Source organism: Mesoplodon bidens (assembly GCF_964165515.1).
Source record: "Mesoplodon bidens genome assembly, chromosome: 5".
NCBI lineage: Eukaryota > Metazoa > Chordata > Mammalia > Artiodactyla > Ziphiidae > Mesoplodon > Mesoplodon bidens.
Genome location: NC_138161.1, coordinates 59402481 through 59428941, shown reverse-complemented (window position 1 = coordinate 59428941; position 26461 = coordinate 59402481). Strand labels below are relative to the sequence as shown.

Sequence of the window (26461 nt, the reverse complement as noted above, 5' to 3'; positions counted from 1 at the left end):
ATGTCACCATAGAGAATTAAGAAAAGTAGCAATAAGAGGAAATTAGATTTTTTTTCTAAATTCATACCTCTATACCAAGATTTTCAATCAAATGAAATAATAATAATCTGCCCCTGAGGAGAGACCATGTAGATCTGATCCACGTTCTTCACCTCTACTGAGTTCAGAGTATTCATACCTTCTTACTTGCTAGGTCGTGGTTAGATTTAAGTGATGTGGAGAATTGAACCAGATAAGCAGAAAATCAAAGGTTAGGGATTTTATTGTTACCTGCGTCATCATAAACTAGAGTTTCATTCATATTTTAAAATTAGCTGTCCCACAGATTTCTTCACTTGGAAAAAAAATTTTCAAAGTGATAGGTCTTCTGAATGATTCAGTTACTTTTTAACCCCTTGGTAGGTGTTCCCTTAGGTTTTGTTCAAATGGTAAATTATGCCCAGCTTTTATGAGAAGAAAAGAACACTATAGAAATCAAAAGAAAGCACATTTTTTTGCATGTGCTTTTGACCTGATTAGAAATTGTATTACAAAGAATTAGAAACATTAAACTGAAGGAAATGCTGATATTGCTTATTGCACTTTGAAAAAAATTATGAACAAAGTTAAATATTCATTATAGGCTTTCTAATGGGTAGTAGGTAATTAGTAATAGGTAGCTAGTTTTTCTCATTATTAAATTATTATACTAATTCCTCCTTGTTATCTTGGGAATCAGCCAGGCTATTTCATTTAAGATTAGTAATTTATTAATCCCTCATTGCAGGATTGCTAAAGAAATGAATATCTGATTTATAGCATGTACATAAACTGCTATAAATATTTTAGTAGGAACACAAGAACCAATGATTACTAGCAATATTTAATAAAGATTCTAAGAAAATGATAGACTTCTTAAAAGAAGTAAAGCATGAATTTAGTGGATGACCAATTATAATGATTCTATATGCTTAAGTGTGAAGGAGGGTTTCAGTTACAGGAATATATATAGTAAGTAAGGGGTGGTGCAGTATTTCATTGTCCTCAGTATTAAGAACTCATGTCAAATTAAAGTTCTATAAATGTGGTATTTCACTGCCTTTCAATAGACATTTTTTTTTGCAGCATTTTTGAACCTACACTTGAAAGACTTTCCAATTCCTCTCCCTGTGATATTATTTTTATTTGGATGCAGTTTTGAAATGTTAAGTTTTACATCTGACCAGGTGTGTATAGTAAATATGAGTATTTTATATATCTGACTATATCTAAGATTTATATAAATACAAAGATGGCTTAAGACAATTTGTAAACATATTTCTTCACTGCTCTGCCAGTTGATAGATGCTTATGATATGCATAACATCGTATCAGCTGTGTAGAAGAAGGAACCAGGCATGAAAGAGCTGAAATCCAGGTAACATAGTCAAAACAGAGCCTAGATCTGAAGCTAGGTAGGCAATTCAGTATGAGTACACATACAGCTGTTAAGAATGTGAGTAGCTGAGTATTTAATCATAATTCAAAACCTTAGACAAGAAATTGATAAACAAGATACAAGCCCAGAGAGACTTTGAGCTACTGATACAGGACTCTAGTAGCAAGAGAATTCTGACATTGAACCAATCTATTGCCTCGGGAATGTTTCATAGTGTTCCCATTAGAATAGAGGCTACTCTCTAAGTGAACCTGCCTTAGAATATGTCAAGAAACATACACTGAACCTCTTACATGGAGTTGGAAGTGAGGAACAAGACAAACTATATAGTTTGGCATATACAGTATTACTAAATAGTTGGGAACAGCTGGAGTCAGGTAAAGGAGAGACAATATGCTTACTACAAGGAATATAGAATGCATTATTGACACATTAAATAGTCCTCTAGCCCAGGGGTTGGCGGCAAAGTGTTTTCTGTAAAAGGCCATATATAGTGCATATTTTAGACTATGAAGGCCATATGATCTCTGTCACAACTACTCAACTCTGCCATTGTAGTTTAAAAGCAGCCAGCCATAGACAATACATAAGTAAATTGGTATGGTTGTATTCCAATAATACTTTATTTACAAAAACAGGCATTGAGCCAGATTTGTTCCCAGGGCCCATAGTTTGCCAACACCTGCCCTAGTTAATCAGTATATAAATACGAACGTGTGTGAAAATGATTGACTTTCCCAAACAAATTTAACCAGTGATGTTAAAAACCATAATGGAAACCATGTATCCATGCCAGAACCAGAAGCAGATTACTCCTTCATTTGTCATGAACAGGTTTGATAATCATCTGATTTTTGACATAAATGCAATTTTAAGTACTTCTATAAACTTTACTATTTGTCAACAACTCTTTAAAGGAAGAGACCATATGTTGAGAACGGTTTAAGATTTTACTCAACTTTCAATCTAATAATTTTGCTTGCCACAGTTTCACGGTCCTGGCAAAAGACACGGGACTCCTGGGCTAGAAACAAAGGACTTTATTACTCATAGCAATGGCAGAAGCCAGAGTATCAACATTTTCTTGCCCCTGTTCCATGAGCCCCACAGGGAGAAAGTAAAGAGGGCGAGGTGAAACCTGCATACACAATGGGTTGCATTATAGGAGAAGAAATCTGAGCTTAGAGAACTTGAATATTTTATGATGGGCAGTGAGCTCATCTGCCCTCTTGCTCCAGAGAGAGATAATATCTTTATAGCACTGGACAGTATAGTAAACCTGCCTTTTTCTCTGGAGGGAGACACTTGCTTTATCTTCCAAAGCTGTTAGCCGTACAAATATTCTTGAAAGAAAATATTCCTGGAAGAAAAGCAGTCAGTGCCTCCATCCGTAGCATACAGAGAAACACAAGAGACCCATGAAGAATCATCTCCCAAATGCAAGGAGAGTGCCTAACACAGTAGGTTCACAGTGTTTCCTTAATGAGTGAATGTTGAATGGATGTGTTAACGAACCAAACTGGGTCTGCTTGCCCACAGGCAGTAAAGCCAATCTACTGACAGTAGGTTGTGGTGAAGGAAAGTGCAGCGTTTATTGTAAAGTGCCGTACAAGGAGTATGGGACAGCTAGTGCTCAAAAAGCCTGAACTCCCCAATGGGTTTCAGCAAAGCATTTTTAAAAGCAAGGCAAAGGAAGGGAGTCCCAGGGTATGTGATGATCTCATGCACAATTCTCTGTTTGGTTGATGGTGAGGTAAAGGAAAAAGATCAAAAATTGTTGCAAATATTTCCTGGTTCCAGCCAGACTCCTGAAGGGATGTGTTAGTTTCTTTCATTTGGTGGGGGCGTTTGCATCTGTAAAACAACTCAGGAAATGTGCATGAGATGCTATTATCTAGGTACTTCAGAGAGGACCTAAAGCAGAGGATATAAGGGAGACATCTCTCTGGAGAAGGCCCCATAGGGTCCTGCTTGGTTACAGATGCCCATATAGGATTTAAAACTATAAACTAAATATTTTATGATAAACACCATTAATTGGTTATTTCATAATTGGCATTACCTTCCCAGTCTCTATCCCTGCTATTCTTCCATACACATCTTCTGTATAATCCATGGCTAATTATGTAGTTTCTGGAAATTGATATGACTGTTTACTCCTTTGTGGATTTTGTGCATGATGATCCATCTACCTGAAATCTTTTTCTCTTGTATGCCTGAAAATCTCCTACATACCCTTTAGTACTTTTGTCAAACTGTTTCCTATATCTATTCTTAAAATAAATAAATAAATAAATAAATAAATAAATAAATAAATAAATAAGCATAGAGATGTTCATTAACCTTTTGCTGTAGTTGGTAATGATCTGATGCAAAATTATGAAAATCCAAGAGTTAAGACTTTAGCACTTACTATGTTGTGATTTATCTTTTTATCTTGTGCTAGGCATAGGAGTGCCTGGCATGTATTCCATGCTAATAGACCAACAGATAAATGAGAAAATAATATTTTTATATTATTAGGTCCAAAAATATACAGATGCCATACAGTGGATGGATCCACATTTATTTTTTGATATAGTTACACCAATAATTATCTTTAATGTTGCATTTGACATGGATGTTTACCTGCTCCACAAGTTATTTTGGCAGGTAAGAAGTGTTATTTTCAATAATATTATTCACTCATGAACTACTACATGTTATCTATGTTCAGATTTTTTTACATTTTTAAAAATCAACTATATTTACGTATAATTTATATGCAGTAGTATGTATACATTTTGAGAGTACAGTTTGATGAGTTTTGACAAATATCAACCTATCAAGATATAGAAATTTCCATTATCCTAGAAAATTCCCTCAGACTTCTTTGAAGTCAATCCCTCATCAACGCCTCAGAGAGGTAAGTACTGATCCAACTTTCTCTTTTTTAATGATTCAATTTCATTTGATTTACCTTAGAAATTCTGTCCAAATATTATGTAATTTTTGGTACAGATAGTCATTTGCAAGGTCATGGGGTACAAGTGCAAAGACTAACTTTCTCATTACTTGTCATTTCTATATATTATATTTCTTTTGAATATTAATTCAAAGGGAAAAGTAGGAAATCATTTCTATAACCTTGTTATTAAAGTCTCAAATAGATGCCAGGTGAAAAAATTTGCATAGTGACTATTACAGGCATATTTTCAAAAGTCATTCCTAAGCAAGATAAATTATATTCAATTAAATTGATTAAAAAATCCATTACATATTGTTTTTAGCACGTTCTTCAAGATTTACATAACAGTTTCATTGTCTTCCATGTATGACTTAGATTCACAATCAAAAATAAGTCTCCACTTTGATACCACTGTAGTTTTCTTTTTTCCAAAAGTTTTTACTTTTGATGAAGTTCAATTCATCAATTTTTCTTTTAGAATTTGTGTTTTATGTCCTATTAAAAATTATTTGTCTAATCTAAGGTCACTAAGATCTTTTGTTATGTTTTCTTCTAGAATTTTAATAGTTTTAGATTTCACATTTAGGTCTAAGATCCAATTTGAGTTAATTTTTTTATATGATGTGAGTTGGGTGTTCTGCTTCATTTTTTTTTATATGGACATTCAATTTTTACAAAATCATTTTTCTTCTTCCAGTTTTATTGAGATATAATCAATATAGAGCACCATACAAGTTTAAGGGTTACAGCATGACTTGTATACATCATGAAATGATTATCATAATAAATTTAGTGAACATCCATCATCTCATACAGATACAAAATTAAAGAAATAGAAAAAAATATTTTTCTCTGTAATGAGAACCCTTAGGATTTACTCTCTTTAACAACTTTTGTGTGTAACATACAGCAGTGTTCACTATATTCATCATATTGTTGTACATCACATCCCTACTACTTATTTATTTTATAATTGAAAGTTTGTACCGCTGGACTGTCTTCATCCAATTCTCCCTCTCACACCCCCTCACACCCTGCCTCTGTTAACTACAAATCTGATCTCCTTTTCTATGAGTTTGATTGCTTGTTTGTTTGTTTTTGAAGTATAATTGACCTACACCACTGTGTTAGTTCTTGTTATACAACACAGTGATTTGATATTTATATACTTTTCAAAATGCTCATCACGATGTCTAGTTACAATATGTCACCATACAAAGATATTAAATAGTTATTGCCTATATTACCCACACTGTACATTTCATACCTGTGAATCATTTATTTTGCAACTGGAAGTTTGTAGGTCTTAATCTCCCTCACCTATTTCTTTCCTTCTCCCAACCCCTCTCCAGGTGGCTACCTGTTTGTGCTCTATATCTATAAATCTGTTTCTGTTTTGTTACATTTGTTCAGTTAGCATAATACCTTCTAGGTCCATCTATGTTGCCACAAATGGCAAGATTTCATTCTTTTGTGGTTGAGTAATATTCCATTGTGTGTCTGTGTGTTGTTTGTATATATATATATACACACACATATATAAACCGCATCTTCTTTATCCATCTATCAATGAACATTTAGGTTGCTTCCATACCTTGGCTATTGTAAATAATGCTGCAATGAACATAGAGTGCACATATCTTTTTGAATGAGCATTTTCATTTGTTTTGTATAAATACCCAAAAGTGGAATTGCCAAATGATATGGTAGTTCTATTTTTAATTTTTTGAGGAATCTCCATACCATTTTTCATAGTGGCTGCACCAATTTACATTCCCATGAATGGTGCGTGAGGTTTCCCTTTTCTCTACATCCTCTCTAAAACTTATTTGTTGTCTTTTTGATAATAGACATTCTGACAGATGTGAGGCGATATCTCATTGTCGAAATCAGGGATTTGCATTTCCCTGATGATTAGTGATGTTGAGCACATTTTCATATGCCTATTGGCCATTTTTCTGTTTTCTTTGGAAAAATGTCTATTCAGATCCTCTGCCCATTACTTAATGGGGTTGTTTGTTTGTTTTTGATGTTAAGTAATATGAGCTCTTTGTACATTTTGGGTCTTAACACCTTATTCGATATATTGTTTGCAAATATCTTCTCCCATTCAGTAGGTGATCTTTTTGTTTTGTTGAGAGTTTCCTTCACTATGCAAAAGCTTTCTAGTTTCATGTAGTCCCACTTATTTATTTTTGCTTTTATTTCTTTTGCCTGAAGAGACATAGCCAAAAAAAATGTTACTAAGACTGATAACAAAGATCTTACTACCTATGTTTTCTTCTAGAAGTTTTTCAGGTCTTACATTTAAGTCTTTAATCCATTTTGAATTTATTTTTGTGCAGGATGTGAGAGAGTAGTACAGTTTAATTATTTTGCATGTAGCTATCCAGTTTTCTCAACACCATTTATTGAAGAGGCTGCCTTTCCCAAATCGTATATTTCTCCCTCCTTTGTCGTAGATTAATTGCCTATATAAGTGTGGGTTCATTTCTGGGCTTTCCATTCTTTTCCTTTGATGCATGTTGCTGATCTCTTAAGCTCACATGCATTTTAACAACCCTGCATTTTTATTCCCCCCCTCACATTTACTGTTTTTGACATTATATTTTACATATTTTTGCTTTATGTATCCCTTTACTACTTATTGTTGATATAGATGATTTTACTACTTTGGTCTTTTTACCTTCCTACTAGCTTTTAAGTGGTTGATCTACTACCTTTACTGTATATTTGCCTTTACCAATGAGATTTTTCCTTTCATAATTTTCATATTTCTAGTTGTAGCCTTTTCCTTTTCACTTAGAAGTACATTTAACATTTCTTGTAAAGCTGGTTTGGTGGTGCTGGACTCTTTTAGCTTTTGCTTTTCTATAAAACTTTTTATCTCTCCATCAAATCTTAATTAAAGCCTTGCTGGGTAGAGTAGTCTTGTTTCTAGGTTTTTCCCTCTTATCACTTTAAATATATCATGCCACTCCTTTCTGGCCTGCAGAGTTTCTGCTGAAAAGCCTGCTGACCATATTTTGGGAATTCCCTTGTACGTAACTTGTTGTTTTTCCCTTGCTGCTTTTTTTTTTTTTTTTTGCGGTACGCGGGCCTCTCACTGTTGTGGCCTCTTCCGTTGCAGGGCACAGACTCCAGACACGCAGGCTCAGCGGCCATGGCTCACGGTCCCAGCCGCTCCAAGGCATGTGGGATCTTCCCAGACCGGGGCATGAACCCATGTCCCCTGCATCGGCAGGCAGACTCTCAACCACTGCGCCACCAGGGAAGCCCCTCCCTTGCTGCTTTTAATATTCTTGCTTTAACTTTATGATCATTACCTTGAACTCTTTATCAGGTAGATTGCTTATCTCCACTTCACTTAGTTCTTCTGGGGTTTTATCTTCTTCCTTCATTTGGAACATATTCCTCTGCTGCTTCATTCTACCTAATTTGCTGTTTTATTTATATGTATCTGGTAAGTTAGTTATATTTTCCAACCTTGGAGAAGTGGTCTTTTTTAGAAGTCCTCTGTGACCCAGCAACATACTCTCCTCTCATCACCAGAGCTGTATCCTCTAGGAGTGCTTCCTATGTGGGCTTTGTGGGTCCTTCTGTTGAAGGAGGATGACCACTATGTGCATTCTGGTAGATGTGGCTGACCCCCAGTCCAGTTGGTTGCCAGTTCCTGACTTGAGTGGATGCTGCCAGCTGCTGGTGGGCAGGGCCAGGCCACAAGGCAGCTGCCTGCAGAGCCCTGGGTGGTCCTGGGGCTAAGGTTGGCCTACTAGTGGGCAGAACTGGGTTCTGGAGTGGGTGGTTGTGGGACCTAGTATCCTGGGTCTAGTGTCTGCTGCTGGTGGGTGGGCCCAGTTCCTGACACAGCTGATTACAAGGTCTGGAGTACCCCAAAGTTCATGTTGGCCTGTTGGTGAGTAGGGCTGAACCCGGAGGTGGGGAGCTGAGGGGTCAAAGATGTCTCAGAGCTGGTGTCAGCTTGCTGACGGGCTTGGTGGTTGGGTCCCAGGGTTGGTGTTGGCCTGCTGATGGACAGGGCCATGGTCTGGGGGTCCTGGAGCAAGTGCTGTCCTGCTCATCTGGATGGCTTTGGTGCTCTGGTGGTCCCTGGGCTCATGTCCACCCACTGGTGGACGAGGATGAGTCCTGGGGCTAGTGCCAGCCCACTGGTGAGTGGAGCTATGGCCTAGGTTATCTGGCTGCAGGGCCCTGAGGGTCCTGGAATTGGTGTGTTGCCCTGTTAGTGGACAGAGCTAGGGACTGGGTGGTCCTGGGGCTAGTGCCAGCCCATTGGTGGGTGAGGCTTGTCCAGGGGCTAGTGCCAGCTTGATGGTGGGCAGAGCCAGGTCCCTACAGATGGCTGTGGATATGCAGGGGATCCCAGAACTAGTGCCAGTGCATTGGTGTGTGGGGTTGGATCCTAGGCCTTTTGGTGGACAGGGCTGTGTCCCAGGATAGTTGTATACTCAGAGAATGTTAAGGCAATTGGCCTGCTGGTGGGTGGGGCTATATTCTCACCCAGGTAGCTGCTTGGCCTGAGGCATCCCAGTACTTTTGCCAATGGGCTGGTGGGCAGGGCCAGGTCCTGGCACTAATAAGCTAGAGGGAGGATTCCAAAATGGCACTTGCTAGCACCAGTGCTCATGTGGTAGAACAAGGTCCTCCAAATGGCTGCCACCAGTGTCTATGTCTCCAAGGTGAGCTCCAGTTGCATCCTTCCTCTCTGAGAGGCACTCCGAGATCAGCAGGTGGGTCTGACCTAGACTCCTTTCAAATCACTGCTTCTGCCCTGGGTCCCAGAGCATCTGAGATTTTGTGTGTGCCCTGTAAGAGGGGAGTATCTATTTCCCACAGCCATCTGGCTCTCCCAAAAGCAAGCCCTGCTAGCCTTCAAAGCCAAATGTTCTAGAGGAATCATCTTCATGGTTCAGTACCCCCAGGCTGGGGAGCCTGATGCAGGACCTGGACCCCTTGCTCCTTAGGGAGAGCCTCTGCAATTGTAATTATCCTCCTAGTTGTGGCTCACTCACTGTGGGTATGGATCTTGACTATACCGTGTCTCTGGCCCTTCTACACATCTCATGGTTTGTTTTTTTGTGTTTTTTTTGAAGTATAGTTGATTTAAAATATTATATTAGTTTCAGGTTTACAATGTAGTGTGATTCAGTATTTTTGGAGAACATACTCCATTATAAGTTATTATAAGATAATGACTATAATTCCCTGTACTATGTAATATATCCTTGTTACTTATCTATTTTATACATGCTAGTTTGTGTCTGTTAATCCCATACACTTAATTTGTCCCTTCTCCCTTTGGTAACCACTAATCTGTTTTCTATGTCTATGTGTCTGTTTCTGTTTTGCATATACATTCATTTGTATTAATTTTTTAGATTCCACATATAAATGATATCATATAGTATTGGTCTTTGCCTGGCTTATTTCACTAAGCATAATATTTTCTAAGTCCATCCACATTACTGCAAATGGCAGAATTTCATTCTTTTTTGCATTGGTTGTATAGTGGTGAGCATAGGTGCCTTCCATTCTTTTTATGGCTGAGTAATAGTCTATGGAATACATATACCACATCTTCTTTAACCATTTATCTGTTGATGGGCACTTGGGTTGTCATGGTTTGTTCTTTATATAGTTAGTTGTAGAAGATCTTTTCTGCCAGTCTTCTGGTCTTTCTCAACAAAAGCTACTCTGTAAATAGTTGTAATTTTGATGTGCCAGTGGGAGGAGGTGAGCTCCCACTCACCCCCGTCTTTGCCACTGCCCTCTATATTCAAAAATTTTAAAACTTTACTCCAAATTATAAAACAAAGAAAACAAGGAAAAAGTATAAAGTGTGGGAAAAGTAAATTCAGCTCTATATTTTAGTGAATAAACTATATCTTTTCAATTGTCTAGCATGTTGAAGACTCAAGAAAGAAATTATGGAGGAAAAAAGTAATTCAAAAAAATCTGACTGGCAGAACTTAATGCCACTTATGATTTTAACTCTGAGATACTATAAGAAAGCTATTATTAAATATATTAGGTCCAGTAAAAGGAAATTACTGATAAAAGTTGTGTTTCAAATACCCACCTCCTAAAATTTCCCACACCCACACGTAAAAGAACAACACAGAGAAGACTACTCACAGAAACAGCAATAATCCTAATTCACAAACTATTATGATTATTTTCTAATCATGTGATATTTGAACCCCTCCAGGAAAGACCTTGAGAAAAAATACTCTAGATTATAAGCAGGATGTGCATTTCTTTCAAAGTAATCAATACAGTTTTGTAAGTATAAAGCCGTTACCTAAAATACATTAGAATCAAAACTATTAAAATAATTTACACTTGAAACAGAGTCCAGGCAAATGAAATTCAGACAAATTACAAAAAAATGAAATTGAAAAGAATAGAGATATAATAGTAGTTTGAGCTGGTTCTAGTGTTCCCTGTCAAGCCATCTCCTGAGTCTCTGTTCAACTGGGGGGTCAGCTGAGGTAGGATGAGCTAGCTGGATGGCTCTGCTCATATGTCTTTTGGTTGGTACTGTTAATATTGGCTATAGGCAATGAGTGTCACTGTACATGTATCTCATTATCCAGGCAATTATTCCAGGCTTCTTCACATGGTGATTTCAGAGTCTCAAACATCAGCGGGAGAGGGCAAACTTGAAGTTACTAGTGCTTTTTAAGAAAAATTTTTTATTGAAGTATAGTTGGTGTATAACATTTTATAAGTTACTGGTGTACAATATAGTGATTCACAACTTTTTAAAGTTATACTCCATTTATAGTTATTATAAAATATTGGCTATATTCCCTGTGTTGTATGATATATCATTGTAGCTTATTTTATGCATAATAGTTTGTATCTTTTAATCTTCTACCCCTATATTGCCCCTCCACACTTCCCTCTCCCCGCTTTTTAAGTCTCTAGTTACATCATGTTTGCTCTTGTTCAGTCAGTATGGAAGATAGCTACAAAATTGTGTGGATTCAGGGAGCAGAATTACTGCAGCCATTTTTGCAAACAATATACCATGTGATTTATTGAGGTATCAACAGCTATTTGGTGGAAGAACAAAGATTTGGATATCCTGACCCTCAATCCTCTTGTCTCAAAGCCTCATTTTAATTTGTTCCTTTGAACAGGAGTTAGTAATACAACTCCCTCGACCACCAAAACCTTAAATTGGGAATTCAGCCACCCTAGAGGTAAATGACCTAGGGGACCTTGATTTTCTTTCACCATTCTGATGCTGTTATCAAGCTTTATCTACCAAAGATTCCCTCTCAATAGTGTCAGGCCTCAGTAATGCCATATAAGCACTCTGTCATTGTTCTGTCAATTTTAAGATTGGGTTAGAAATGTCTGATTAAGTGACTAAACCAAAATCACTCAGGACTAGCACCCAGGCCTCCTGAGTCAGAGTCCAGTTATTTCCCAACTGGACCCTAACTCTGCAAGAATGTCCCTGTACAAACAAAAGACTAAAATAATCAGAAGGAAGATAGCTTTTAATATTTTAGCTCTTCTGAATTCTCTTTTTCATTAACTGCATTAGGTATGTCTTTCGCCAGTGCCTATTGCAATGCCTCATTGCATAGTAGGTAGTGAATAAATGTGTAATAAATAAGGGGGTAAGAGCTTGTGCTTTTTCATTTTTCTTGATGTAGCAAAAGCTGAGACAGGAACCTGGGGATTTTATTTGATTTTACTTCTCTGGAGAATTGTTTTAAATGGGAATGATTAGTACACTGCTGGTGGCTGTGTTTGTTGGTAAAACTTTTTGGGGGATATATTAGTAATCTCTATGGAAAGTCCCAAAATGATGCATGTCTTTAATTTTACTCATTGAAATTCTAAGGATATAATTAAGGATGTATGATATTGTTGTTTTTAATTTTATATTGGCAGTAAGAGCATTTTTCAACATCATTATGAAATTCTTAGTTATCCATTTTTATTTTATTTTATTTTAAAATTGAAATATAACATTATATGAGTTTCAGGTGTACAACATAATGATTTGATATTTGTATATATTTCAGAATGATCACCAAAATAAGCCTAGTTAACATCCATCACCACACATAGTTACAAATCATCTTTCTTGTGATAAGAACTTTTAAGACCTACCCTCTTAGAAAATTTCGAATATGAAATACACTATTGTTGTTAACTATAGTCACCATACTGTATATTGCATCCCTATGCTTTATTTGTTTTATAACTGGAAATTGGTATCTTTTGACTCCTTTTACCCATTTCACACCTCCAATCCCCCACCCACCCCACTGCCCGCCTCTGTTCTCCATATCTATGAATTTAGTTTTTTGTTTTTTTAGATTCCACATGTAAGTAAGTGAAATCATATGTTATTTGTCTTTCTCTGTATGACTTATTTCACTTAGAATATGCCCTCAAGATCCACCCATATTGTGGCAAATGGCAAAGTTTCTTTCTTTTTCTTATGGCTGAATAATATTCTATATAGATACCACATTTTCCTAATCCATTCATCCATAAATGGACATTTAGCTTGCTTCCATGTTTTGGCTATTGTAAATAATGTTACAGTGAACATGAGGGTGTAGTTGTGAATTCTCATAGGTACTTTAAGGCACAATCACCACATTTTCCCAAGCACATTTGGTAATAAAATCTTGCTAGATAACCACCACAAGTAGAATAAGAGAAAGTAAAGGCAATGGTGGGAAGGCAGAAGGCCAGGATCCAGTCCTAGAATAACAGAATGCCCCTTCCCATCATTTTTCTGGTCCTCTGCCCTTTCTATACATTCCTTCTATTATTTTGTTTTCTCTTTTTTCCCCTCTTTTGTAACTTCTTTCTAAATTTGTGTTCTTTTTTCTATGTTAATAGGCTATGTCTCAGTTTTTATGCATTGTTAAATGTGTGTGTGTGTATATATATATATATATATATATATATATATATGGTATGTATGTATATACCTTCACACATATACATCTATATTCAGTGGCCTTATCAAGAAAATTAAAAGTTCATTTTTTTTCCATTATGGTTTATTACAGGATATTGAATATAGTTCCCTGTGCTTTAGAGTAGGACCTTGTTGTTTATCTATTTTATATGTAGTAGATTGTATAAAAGTTCCTTTTTAACTATAATATGGTATTTCCTGTAACTGGTATTTCTTAGGTCCTAAGAATCTCATTGCAATATTTGTTCCTTATTTCCAGAGTTGCAATCACATAGTTGTTAAATAAGATAATTTGAAATTTCCCTTTAATGGATTGAATGTGATTCTACATCTCCAGTATCCTGATTATCTGCATTTAAAAATGGAGTACAAATGCCATCTGATTTTTCTATCTGTAAAATTTCTTTGCAGATACTTTTAATTACAATTCCTGGCTTTTTGATTAATTATACCTTAATTCTTTGGCATTTGGCATCTGTGAACAAATTAGTTTTGAAAACCACCACATGGTTATTATTTTCAGCTATCCTTGTGAGTTCAGATCCTATGCTGACTTCATCTGCTATAAAAGACCTGGGTAAGTATATTTTTCTCTTTTCCTATATTTAAAATATATTCCATGCTTAAACTGTCTAGTTTTAAGATCTTTTGTTCACTATAGCTTTTCACTATGTGAAGTGGTGTGCTGGGACATTGGGCATTGAGCATAGAGATTCAGGTGGTGATGATTAGAACAGAAGGAAATGCCAGTGATGGGCTTACTTAGTATTTTAAGTCTTACATTCAGTTGTGGAATAGGGCAGGGGATTATCTGTAATCCTTGACTTTATGCATGCTTCTACCCTGAGCCAACAGAGTAGTTCTGGGGGAATTGCAATATTGCATGTACATTGCGGTGACATTTCTATTAACCAAAACCTCTTTTCTGTTGAAAACACTGTCGTTAAGATAATGCTATTTGTAAAAAAAAAAAGAAAGAAAAAAAAGTCTTTGGAGTGTTTGTCACCATTAAGACTAAAAGCCTAAAAAGTCAAAAACAATAAAATCATTAATGATACAGTGTGTACTATTTTAGGAGAAAGAAATCTATATTTAAAAGTATAAAATACCAAGTCAATGTAACCCAGAAAAAAATCCAAGAGCCTCATTCAAAAAAAAAATTACCTAATTTGTATTCCCTCAGCTATTTTTTAGTAATAAGAACAAAAACATTTGCTTTAAAGTAGAATTAAAGTATAAGTTTAATATGGCATATACATGCACATACACACACACACTTTTTATGGCCACCTGAAAAGGAAAGAGCTCTCTGAGGCAAGTAGAAACAGAGTAGTGCAGAAACCTCAACTGTACCTATGTGAATAAAGAAAAGCCAGATCTTTAAGACAAGGAGATTTGTCTGTCCCGCAACCCTGCTTCTATGAGACTCTGTCAATGTCAGGTCCTTTCCTACTCAAAAGATTTGGAAGAGTTCTATGCTACCTGAGAGAATTCCATACTCCTCTTAATTGGAATCTAGTTACTTATTCCACTGACTTCCTGGCTTACCATTGTTGAATTTAAATAATTTCTTTAGGTTAAGTTACAAGGTTGTTCTCATAAACTTTAGCCATCTTGCTATTACTTTTGGAATTTTTTTCTCCTCAATTTGCATCTTAAAAAAATTTTTTTTTAAAATAAAGTATCTTTCTCTTGGCAACATTTTTGTCTGAGTTTTCAAAGCAAGACTTTTATATATTTTTTCTTTTATTCTCAAAAATAAAATCTGCCCAGGCCAATGCCTGGAGTACATGAATACATTCACATTGTCTTGAGCTTTTTAGGGTCCACTGACTTCTCTTATGTTTCTTGTCTGTTATTTATTTCCAAATACTCACATTTTGTTATAGCCCCATTTTCTAAAATGGGATAGTTATACAACAGTGTCAGTTAGGGTTTGTCTTTGTCTTTGTTTTTGACTAAAAAAAACCACCAAAACATAGTGGCTTAAAACTACAATTACATATATATATATATATATATATATATATTTTAACATCTTTATTGGCGTATAATTGCTTTACAGTGGTGTGTTAGTTTCTGCTTTATAACAAAGTGAATCGGTTATACATATACATATGTTCCCATATCTCTTCCCTCTTGCGTCTCCTTCCCTCCCACCCTCCCTGATGGCATGGGCTGGGCTCCACTGATCGTGGCTAGGCTCACTAATGAATCTCCAGTCAGCTGGAGGGTCATCTGGAGACTAAGTGATCTAGGATGGCCTCTACTAGGAAGATCCACCTTTCTTCCATGTATTTCTCACATTCCTCCAGAAGGGTAGCCAGGGAATGCTGCCATGGTGGTGGCAGGGATCCAAGAGAGAGGAAGCAGAAATCTTCCTCAAGCCTCTGCTTTCATCAAGTCTCATTAAAAAATAATAATAATAATTGTTTTAAATTTAAAAAAACAGAACTCTTTGGTGAGAGAAACTGCAACATCTTACAGCAAAGCGTCTGGATGCAGGGAGAGGTGAAGAATTGGACCATCAAGGCAATTGAACTTCCACAGGAACAGACTGCCTTGGCTTTTCTTCTCTTCCAACAGCATACTTACTGTATTAGATTGTGATCACAACTACAGAGTGGTTGGTTCACAGGGAGGGCTTTTACCATTTCCTTAATAATATTTCCTTTATATGGACATTGTGAAACTCATTAAAGATACTCAAAGTTATAGTTTTGCCCCTACAGGCACATTGAATAGCAAAGAAAAAATGATAATTGATGGATATCTAAACTTAGAATATCATCATAAATAGAGGAGGATTAGGATGGAAGTAGATTATATCAGGGTGCTCTCCATTAATGGAGCTTGATTTCTAAAATCATTGGAAGTGATGTATGGGAAAGTCAGACAATTTCTAATTATAGTGTGATTATCAGGACAATTGCCTTAATACTTTGGTTAGGTACTGTGGTATAAAGCCTTAGTTTATAAATATACTTTATTCCTCCATCATCATTTTTTTTCTTGTCTTAAATGCATGATGTATGTATTTATATAAGCCAAGTCTCAGAATTAAAAGTAATAAATTTTATGTTTTCATCTGTGCTTTGAAACAAGGAATGAGAGCTCTAGTTGAGTATCTTACTTACATAAGCTATAATCAACCACAATTAATTCGCTAACTAATCATGGTGATCTAGACTTAACTTGTAGTTGATACATAATGAAATTTCCTTGAAGGGAGTTTACAAACATGACTAAAGTATACTTAAGTATGTAGGAAAAGTATGTGATATAAATACATAGCTAAGAATATCCATCTAATTGCTGATAAAATTTTATTCTTCAACATTGATGAAGTTTTTCCCACCTTAAAAAAATATTTTTCCTTCTGCAGGTCTTTCTAGAGGCCTCGTCAATTTAATTAATGGAGAAAGTCTGATGACTTCTATAGTATCTTTAATAGTGTTTACTAGTATTATGGATATTAATGTTGGCTTGCAGAAAAAGATTAACTATTCCTTAGGTAAGGACTTATTTTTTTCTTAATTTATTAAAATTAGAATCCTGTATTTTCTGAAAGTTGACATGGATTTTGTAACACCTTACCATAAGTTATGCTTATACAAACATAGTTGTATTAGTATAATGATTTACTCTTTACAAAGCACTACCACACATCCCTTATTTAATATCTGTTGTAGTTTTGTTGTGGGGCTGAGTTGGGACTTTTCACGAGGATGCATATAGAAGCAACATTCCACAGGCTTAGGCTGAACCATAATGCTTGATAACAAGAATGAGGGATGTTGTTTTTTATGCATTGAAGATGAAATCAAAAGATAAGCCAGGTAGTGCATCCACCAGTGGCGAGAGGAGGTGGCTTCCCTTCCCTTCTCCCTGGGACTATCTCCCTGCAGGCAATATAGAAAGCTGTCAGCTCAGGGAGGAAATGTGAGTTATAAACCATCTACAAGGCCTGAGCGCAGTGCTTGTAAGCAAAGAGACTGTAATATGCCTGGAAGCTCATTTACCACATTCAGATAGCCCTGAACAATAAGTATTTTATTTCCTTTATCATATGTGTATGTGTGCATGTGTGTGTATGAAATAAATGATATATGCCCACTATAATGAGTGATTATAAAGTATTTATAAAGTATACAGATAAGTAATTATCACTCAGGACCAGAAATACAGTTACCAGCACTCCCATGAGCATCTTATATGTCCCTTCCCCATGCTTTCAGTGGTTCTCAGAGTGTAGTCTCAATAAAATTAGAAATGAAAAAGGAGAAGTTACAACCAACACCACAGAAATACAAAGAACCATAGGAGACTACTATAGGCAACTGTACGACACTAAAATGGACAACCTAGAAGAAATGGACAATTTTTTAGAAAGGTACAGTCTCCCAAGACCAAACCAGGAAGAAATAGAAAATATGAACAGACTAATTACAAGCACTGAAATTGAATCTGTGATTTCAAAAACTCCCAACAAACAAAGGATCAGGACCAGATGGCTTCACAGGTGAATTCTACCAAACATTTAGAGAAGAATTAATACCTATTCTTCTGAAACGATTCCAAAAAATTGCAGAGGCAAGAACACTTCCAAACTCATTCTATGAGGTCACCATCACTCTCATACCAAAACCAGACAAAGATACCAAAAAAAAAAAAAATTACAGGCCAATATCACTGATGAACGTAGATGCAAAAATCCTCGACAAAACATTTGCAATCCAAATCCAGCAATACATTAAAAGGATCATACACCATGATCAAGTGGGATTTATTCCAGGGATGCAAGGATTTTTCAGTATCTGCAAATCAATCTATGTGATACACCACATTAACAAATTGAAGAATAAAAACCATATGATCATCTCAATAGATGTAGAAAAAGCTTTTGATAAAATTCAACATCCATTTATAATAAAATCTTTCCAGAAAGTGAGTGTAGTGGGAACCTACCTCAACATAATAAAGGCCATATATGACAAACACACAGCTAACATCACATTCAATAGTGAAAAACTGAAAGCATTTCCTCTGTGATCAGGAACAAGACAAGGATGTCTGCTCTCCCCACTTTTATTCATCATGGTTTTGGAAGCCCTAGCCACAGAAATCAGAGGAAAAAAAAAGAATTAAAAGGGATCCAAATTGGAAAAGAAGAAGTAAAACTGTCACTGTTTGCAGATGGCATGATACTATACACAGAAAATCCTAAAGACACTACCATAAAACTACTAGAGCTCATCAACGAATTTGGTAAAGTTGCAGGATACAAAGCTAATACACAGAAATCTGTTGAATTTCTATACACTAACAATGAAAGATCAAAAAGGGAAATAAAGGAAACAGTCCCATTTACCACCACATCAAGAAAAATAAAATGCCTAGGAATAAACCTACCTAAGGTGACAAAAGACCTGTGCTCTGAAAACTGTAAGACGCTGATGAAAGAAATCAAAGATGACACAAACAGATGGAAAGATATACATGTTCTTGGATTGGAAGAATCAATATTGTCAAAATGACTATGCTACCCAAGGCAATCTACAGAGTCAAGGCAATTCCTATCAAATTACCAACGGCATTTTTCACAGAACTAGAATAAAAATATTTTTAATTTGTATGGAAACACAAAAGACCTCGAAAGCAAACTTGAGAAAGAAAAACAGAGCTAGAGGAATCAGGCTCCCTGACCTCAGACTATACTACAAAGCTACAGTAATCAAAACAGTATGGTACTGGTATACCATACTGTTTTGATTACTGACTATTCTTTTTCCAAAAAGAATCACCCCTCTGATGTCTTCCTCTAGGGAGCTGGTTCAGGTGGTGGACAATTAATTACCCTACCTGTGCATAAGAAGCACTTGCTTTCAGCATTGTTATGTATCCAATTATTTTACCCAGGCCATGGCAGCTTGGAACAACAACTGGAACCCCAGTTTAGCACAGGAAGGTACATCCTCTTTAAATGCTTCATATATGCCATCTGTGGTGTATAAGAAAACCAAACCAACTATCTACATACAACCTTTTCCAAAATCCAGAGTGCAAAACAAGGTGACACCATACAGCACTTAGAGAGTTTTTACCATAAAACTTGCTGCAGATACGGCATTCCTGAAGATGAATAAGGTGAACAAAAAAGAATTGTTTATATTCAGAAGCATCTTAAAAACTCAAGAGCCACCCTTGGGGAAAACTGAAAAATGTAAAATGTAGTCATACATGCTGGTCAGAAGGATCCAAGCCCAGCCCCTATACCTGATCTAGTATTCTACTAGGTCCCATTTAAGATAGTAAATACTGCTCACAGAATTTCAGGGAACTTTATCAGAGGCAACATCTACAATCTAATCAAAAGAACTTTCTTGATATTCACTGAGAAGCAAAAAAAAAAAAAGAAAGAAAAAAGTAAAAAGAAAAGTACTGATGTAGAAGTTAATTCATTCATTAATCCAACAGTTATTTGTTGATATGTACTATGTGATAGCTCCTATTCTAGGCCCTGTTGATTCAGCCATGAACATAATAGTCCTTGCTTTTGTGGAGCTTGCCTCAAAATTTTGACTATAATCAATGGTATAGAATTTTGTTTTTGATTAGATTTCAGAGGAGTAAAAACTTTTAAGTAATCACTGTTAAAATGATAATAGTAACAACATTTTATTACAAATGTCTGCTGTAGGAAGAAGAGAAGAGTGAACTTATTTTCTTCGACATCAGGACTTTCTCTGAATTTTTAATAGAAGAATTTCCCTTAAGAAAGTTTCTTGATAAGTTTTACTGGTATTTCATTTATATCAGTTAACACAACTGTGAAACAGTAATTTTCGTAGTAATCATTATTTTATAACACGTAATTATTTAAACAGTATTGCTCTATCTTTGAAGTGAACACATATTTCATAATAGGGAAAACCAAGAAGTTATTGCACTCAGAGGTTCTTACCTTTTCCTATTTGTATATTAGAAGTTTAAGAACATTGTAAGAAATAATGGATTTGCTTTGAGGCTTTTCCTGACCTAATAAATCCATTCAACACATATTATACTCATTAAGAGCTATATTTCTTTCTTAAAGGGGAAAGCAACTTTTAAACTGGGTCTTTTAACTCCAGTTCCCTGCATCCTTCTGAAACAAGAGTAGGCCTCCAGCCTATGTTTCATCTACAGGAGGTGCTGGATTCCCAAAATTATCATCATGGTCAACTCCATACCTAGAGTGGATGTGACTTAGAGGGTCATTCATGAAATTCTCCTCCCAAGTTCACACTATCCCTACGGATGTTAAATCTTTCTGCTTGGCATATCTAGAAACCGTGACTCCCTTTCAGCCATAGGAATGAGACTAGGTAGAGAAGGAATCTAAATAGCCTCAGTTCTCTTAACAGTGCCCTTTCCACCAGTGGACATGATTAAGGATTCATAAATGGATTTTACTATCTCAGAGCATAGTTCTAGGATTTACTTCCCCAAATTTAGCCTTGTTTTTTGATGTGGTTGCTGTTGCTGTTTTCTGTTGGCCATTCTTAGTTTCGATTTTGTTCTTGCTCTTCACATATTCTGTTGAAGTTGACCCTTCAGGCTTTCCTGACCCCAAGACCCACTCTCATCTGTAATTCAAACTTTGCTCCTCTGTTCCTCACCCTGTAAAGGTGGGAAGGACTTCCTCACCCACTGAAAATGCCTGATTCCAGCACTCAAGGCTATCAAGGGCTTAGGTTTCCTGTTTTCCTGGGAAGGGCATCATAACGACTGTAGAAAGGAATTTGGCAAGATATAATAATATCAATAAAGGATCAACTATCCTTTAGTGTAGTAATTCCACTTCTGGGGCATAAGGAAGTAATCAGAGAATTACAAAATAATTATGTACAGAAATATACACTGCAGCATTGCTTATCAGGGAAAAAACTGGAAAAAATGAAACACCCAACAATAAGGAACCAATTGGATCGGTTTGGCAGGCCAAGACAATACAGGAAATTCACTCAGCTGGGACTCAGAGGCGTTCCTTTTTTTGTATTTCTTTGTGGGTATTATGTTAGACCTGGAAAATAAGTTCCATGGGTTTAGAGACTTTCTACTTCTTGTTCATTACTGTTTTTCCAAAATGTATTACAATTTTGGCACTGAATAAATATATATTCCCTAATGGGGACTGAAAAATGCTCTTAAACTAAACTGATCAAATTTTACAAATTTGCATCTGGCTTTTAACATTTGAAAAGAAACTCTTTCAATTTAGGAATAAGAAAATACCCTGCATCTACCCCAAACACTATGAGCTATTTTTAAAGATAATGACAAAAAGAAAAGTTGACCCAGATTATCACTTAAAATTAAGAGCAAGTAAGTTCTATTAATTATTTTCTGTTTACTCCCCTTTCTTACAGCCTATAGTATCATGGATAAAATTTGGTCATATTGTATAGCAAGTCTCTTGTTTGGAATTCTAACTTCAAAACTGGTACAATTGTGGATGTCTACTGTTTTTGGAGATGACATGAATCATATAAGTCTCAGCATTTCAATTCTGTACCTCATCTTTTATATTTGTAAGTAAGAGGGCTATGCCTAAAATTAAATGATGTAGAAAAATTGAAAATAAAGATGTGGGAAATATTTAGGCCAAAAAAGAAACCAACTGACCTAGAAGGAATATTTTTGAAAATAATGTATCAAAGGAGATTAAAAATATTAATATGTATACAATGGGAAACAATGTACCAAGATATATAAAGACAATTATAAAAGACAAGAGAAATTTGACAAAATCATCATTACAATGAGATACTTTAATATGCCTTTCTTAGATAATTTCATAACCAACTGACAAAAAAATGACTATGGCTATAAAAAGATTTAAATAAAAACTCAAATGCTTGGCTCACAAGATATATAAAGAGTTTTATCTTCCAAAACAGAATGCTTATCCTTTATATATACCTATAGACATTAACAGAAATAAACTAGACTAGAAGAACATTACAATAAAATTTCAAACATTGTTCAACTACAATGCAATTAAATGCTACCTACAAAAGGAGAGTCTTTAAAAATAAACATTCTAACTGCCTGAAATTTAAAAAAACTTTTCTTGGTAACTCTTCAATCAAAAAGGAAGTAAAAATAGAAGTTACAGATCAAGGAAGGCTAAACATTAGAAACTCTATCAACATTACTAATCCATTTGCCACAACTCCCTTCTCACAGAAGTATGGCAGGCAATGATAATTAGCCATATCACTGTTCCCTGACAGAGCCTCAGAATCACTTTCAACCCAGCCCTTTAGACAGCTCCACAAATGATTTGGAGTTGGCATGTGTGATAATACCTACTTCCCAAATTACACTATGTCTTTCCATTACATTTAGGAATAAGAGTGTTGCCTAGCCTCATATCCCTGATTAAACACAGACGTAGAGAATGGCCTTGAGGACATGGGGAAGGGGAAGGGGAAGCTGGGACGAAGTGAGAGAGTGCATGGACTTATATATACTACCAAATGTAAAATAGATAGCTAGTGGGAAGCAGCTGCCTAGCACAGGGAGATAAGCTCGGTGCTTTGTGACCACCTAGAGGGGTGCGATGGGGGGGTGGGAGGGGGAGACTCAAGAAGGAGGAGATATGAGGATATAAGTATACGTGTAGCTGATTCAGTTTGTTATAAAGCAGAAACTAACACACCATTGTAAAGCAATTATACTCCAATAAAGATGTAAAAAAAAAATTAAAACTTTAGGCACAAAAAAAAGTCCTTTCTTTTGAGCAGTAACAAAGAAAAATTATGTAGTCAATGTGTTTTTTTTGTTTTTTTGTTTTTTGTTTTCGGTACGCGGGCCTCTCACCGCTGTGGCCTCTCCCATTGTGGAGCACAGGCTCCGGACGCAGGCCCAGCACCCACGGCCCACGGGCCCAGCCGCTCCGCGGCATGTGGGATCTTCCCAGACCGGGGCACGAACCCGTGTCTCCTGCATCAGCAGGCGGACTCTCAACCGCTGCGCCACCAGGGAAGCCCGTCAATGTGTTTTTAAATTGTTTAAATATGTATTTACATGCTAAACTGAGGGGTTATTGGAGTTGTTTGTATAGGAAATGGAGTTTTAAATTGTCCAAATATCTGTTCATCATAATAAAATAACTTCAAATGAAAAAAAATACATATGTGTATTTGCACAAAACATTTCTGGAAAGAAAGAAGAAAAACTTGATACCAGTTACCTATAGTATGGAGCTGCTAACATATCACTGTATGCTCTTTTGTGCTCTTCATATGCTTTAGCACATGTCTGTTTTCCTCTTGTTTAAATAAATGGCCAAAAGAACAACAACAACAAAATTTTAATTTGTACTTGTTAACTAGAACAATGTCTGCTAAACATTAAGAGAAAAAAAATAAGCCCATTACAGAACTGTATTGCTGTATAATCCCTCGGTAGTTTTTCTTAATGTGTGACTGTGTATATGTATGTTAGAAGCAAGCCTCTGTGAGTGTTCACAGGGTACTCCACTCCTCTCTAAGATCTTGATCCAATTATCTTAGGCTTCCAATTCTATAGTCTATGAAAACCCAAAGATACCTCCTCATAATTTCTGAAAATTTATGGAGTTTTCTTCCTCATAATCTCTGCTGCCTCCTCATAAATATATAGCATTTTCTTCTTCTTAGTAAACTCTAGTGAAGATGGGGACAAGGAGAGCTCACAAGGAAAATTACGTTGTGTAGTTCACAACTCTATGAGATCTAACAGCTACCCCTATCTCCTCACCCTTCCATGTTTCCCACTTAATTTTTACCACTTGTCTCCAGTATAGAAATTCAGCAAGCAGCCTTTAATGCTTGGAGTTGCCTTCTGGGTGTCTCATTCTGTACTTTCAAGTAGCTTATCTTATGATTTTTTCTGGGCAAATATAGTCCTCTCTTCAATAGAAATTCCAATCAAAATTTTCTTTAAAACTATACCTGAAGTCCTGGCAGTGGAATTATGGGTATTCCTTTTTTCTAAAAAATATAATCCTATACTGTACCATATTATTTGAATTTTTCAAAGTGATAATATATCACTTTCATAAGCTACTTTCAAAATTATTTTTCCCTCTAGCTCATGAAAGCTAAGAGAATGTTAAAGAATATTCCATAGTTTTGTACACTTTTCAGTCCCTGACAGTAAATTCACCAAACCAAAATTAAACTGGGGAAGTAGATCCATATTGGGTTTCTATTGGCTCCACTCCCTTAGTCTTGTCACAATATCAAACCATTTCTATCTCCTATTGTCTTCTAAGAAAAAGTATGTGAAGTGGGCTAGTCCATAGAGAGCTCATCAGCTCACTTCTATTTAATTCATCCAGAGCCCCTCTGAAAAAATTAGACCTGTGGAGGGTGCTCTAGCCTCACTAGGGCACATGAAGAGATTTCTGAGCTCCACATTGTTGCCAATGATCAGAAGCCAAAGCAGTGCAAGGATGTTCATTACAGACTTTTCTGCACAGTTGGGTATGAATCTGAGGAGGAAGAAGGACAATGGGTGGTGATAATAATTTGTGATATTATCCAGTTGAAACCAAGTGGGGGGTAGCCTCTCTATATGAAGTCACTACTATCAGATATCTGATGTTTTCATCTCTGGCAAAATCTGTGCCACTGTTGATGTTAAATTAATATTTTATATTTGTTTCTTTAAAAAAATAGGTAAGCTATTTGGAATGTCTGGAATATTTACCATCGTCACTATGGGACTTTTTTTAAATTCTACAAGTTTTAAACCAGGAGTTGAAGCACTTCTTCTTGAGTGAGTGGCTAGCATATTTTCACTTTGTTTCATACATTAGAAGTTACAATATTGTAATAGTAACTACATCTCATCTACATGGTCAAAATAAGATACTGACTTGAAAACTAGCTAACTAAAAACCCGTTCTAAAAACTCTGTTGCCTGTGTCCTCTAAACCTCCATCTTTAAGCAAAATTTGTAACCTCACTTTGAGTTCATGTTGACTCTATTTCACCACTAATTCCCTTAAGTCTCTGACCATATTACTCAGTAATGTTCAGTCTAATCCCCTAGACAGGGGCTAGGATTAAGGTAAGGCAACTGAGGCCTTCATCGCAGGCACAAAATTTAAGAGGGTGCCAAAACACTCAGTAATCAAAGTAAATATTTTAATGCAATCTTTTAAAACTGAAATTAATACAAAAAATTCATGGTGAAAATACAAAATTTTAAAAGAAAGATCAATATTACTAATAGTTCCTTTTGCCTCAGGCTCCAATATGGATCAGTTTGGCACTGCCACTAGAATGGAAGACCAATATTTTAAGGACAGTGAAGAGAGGCCATGCAAAGCCAATTAAAAGATTAAGCTGGGGCATTTAAATACAATTGGCAGTGTTAAAAAAGAAAATAGAAGAGTACAAATTGTGCCTTGCTCAAGGGCACCCAGCTGAGGGGGTGAGTGGAATCGGTGTCAGTCTTGAAGAAGGGTACTTTCTGTAATGTTCCAATACATGGGATGGGAACTTGGCCTAAATCACACAATGGCAACATATTAATATGTGTTAACAGAGGCCCTGAACATAATCAATGAATTTTTGGCTTTTGGGAGAACATTATGGAAGATGAAATGAGTTCAGAAGAGAAGCTGAAAAGTATAGGATTTTATAGGATTTGAGAGCATGTCACTAAAATTTCATGTCAATTACAATGGAAGCCAGTTGTACTAGCAGCTAGGCAGCATTAATTGGGCCACACTGTAGGAAGAATTTAAAATGTTATGCATGTATTTATATCTATGGGAAGTGATTCTGAAGGCTCCCTTCATTCTTGCTGTAACTGAAAGCTGGATCTCCCCTGAAGACATTATTTCCCTCGTGTTCCTTAAAGGTTATAGTGTCTTTCTCACCTGCATCCCTGGTGCTGTAAGCCTAGGGTTGAGGTGGTTGATTTTTCTGTACCTCAGTCATTTCTATATTGTTTTTCTTATTCTTCCTCAGAGGAGCCCAGTTTTGAAGCTCACGCCATCAGATTATACCATCAGCCACCCTCTTGGTTGTAGTTGTCTCTAGAACTCTGAGTCACACTCTCCATTCTGTGAAGA

At 36.1% G+C, this 26461-nt stretch overlaps 1 protein-coding gene across 1 annotated transcript in view; it reads left to right on the top strand.

Moving 5' to 3' along the window:
• The window catches only part of SLC9C1 (solute carrier family 9 member C1), a gene marked incomplete at its 3' end in the record, with an annotated part of 88482 nt that overhangs the window by 174 nt on the left and 61847 nt on the right, over positions 1-26461 (top strand). The window contains exons 2-7 of the mRNA XM_081235336.1: positions 1105-1205; positions 3941-4069; positions 13756-13921; positions 16730-16858; positions 21756-21917; positions 25056-25155. Of these exons, the coding sequence (XP_081091462.1) occupies positions 1105-1205; positions 3941-4069; positions 13756-13921; positions 16730-16858; positions 21756-21917; positions 25056-25155 (787 nt within the window). The remainder of the gene's footprint in view (positions 1-1104; positions 1206-3940; positions 4070-13755; positions 13922-16729; positions 16859-21755; positions 21918-25055; positions 25156-26461) is intronic.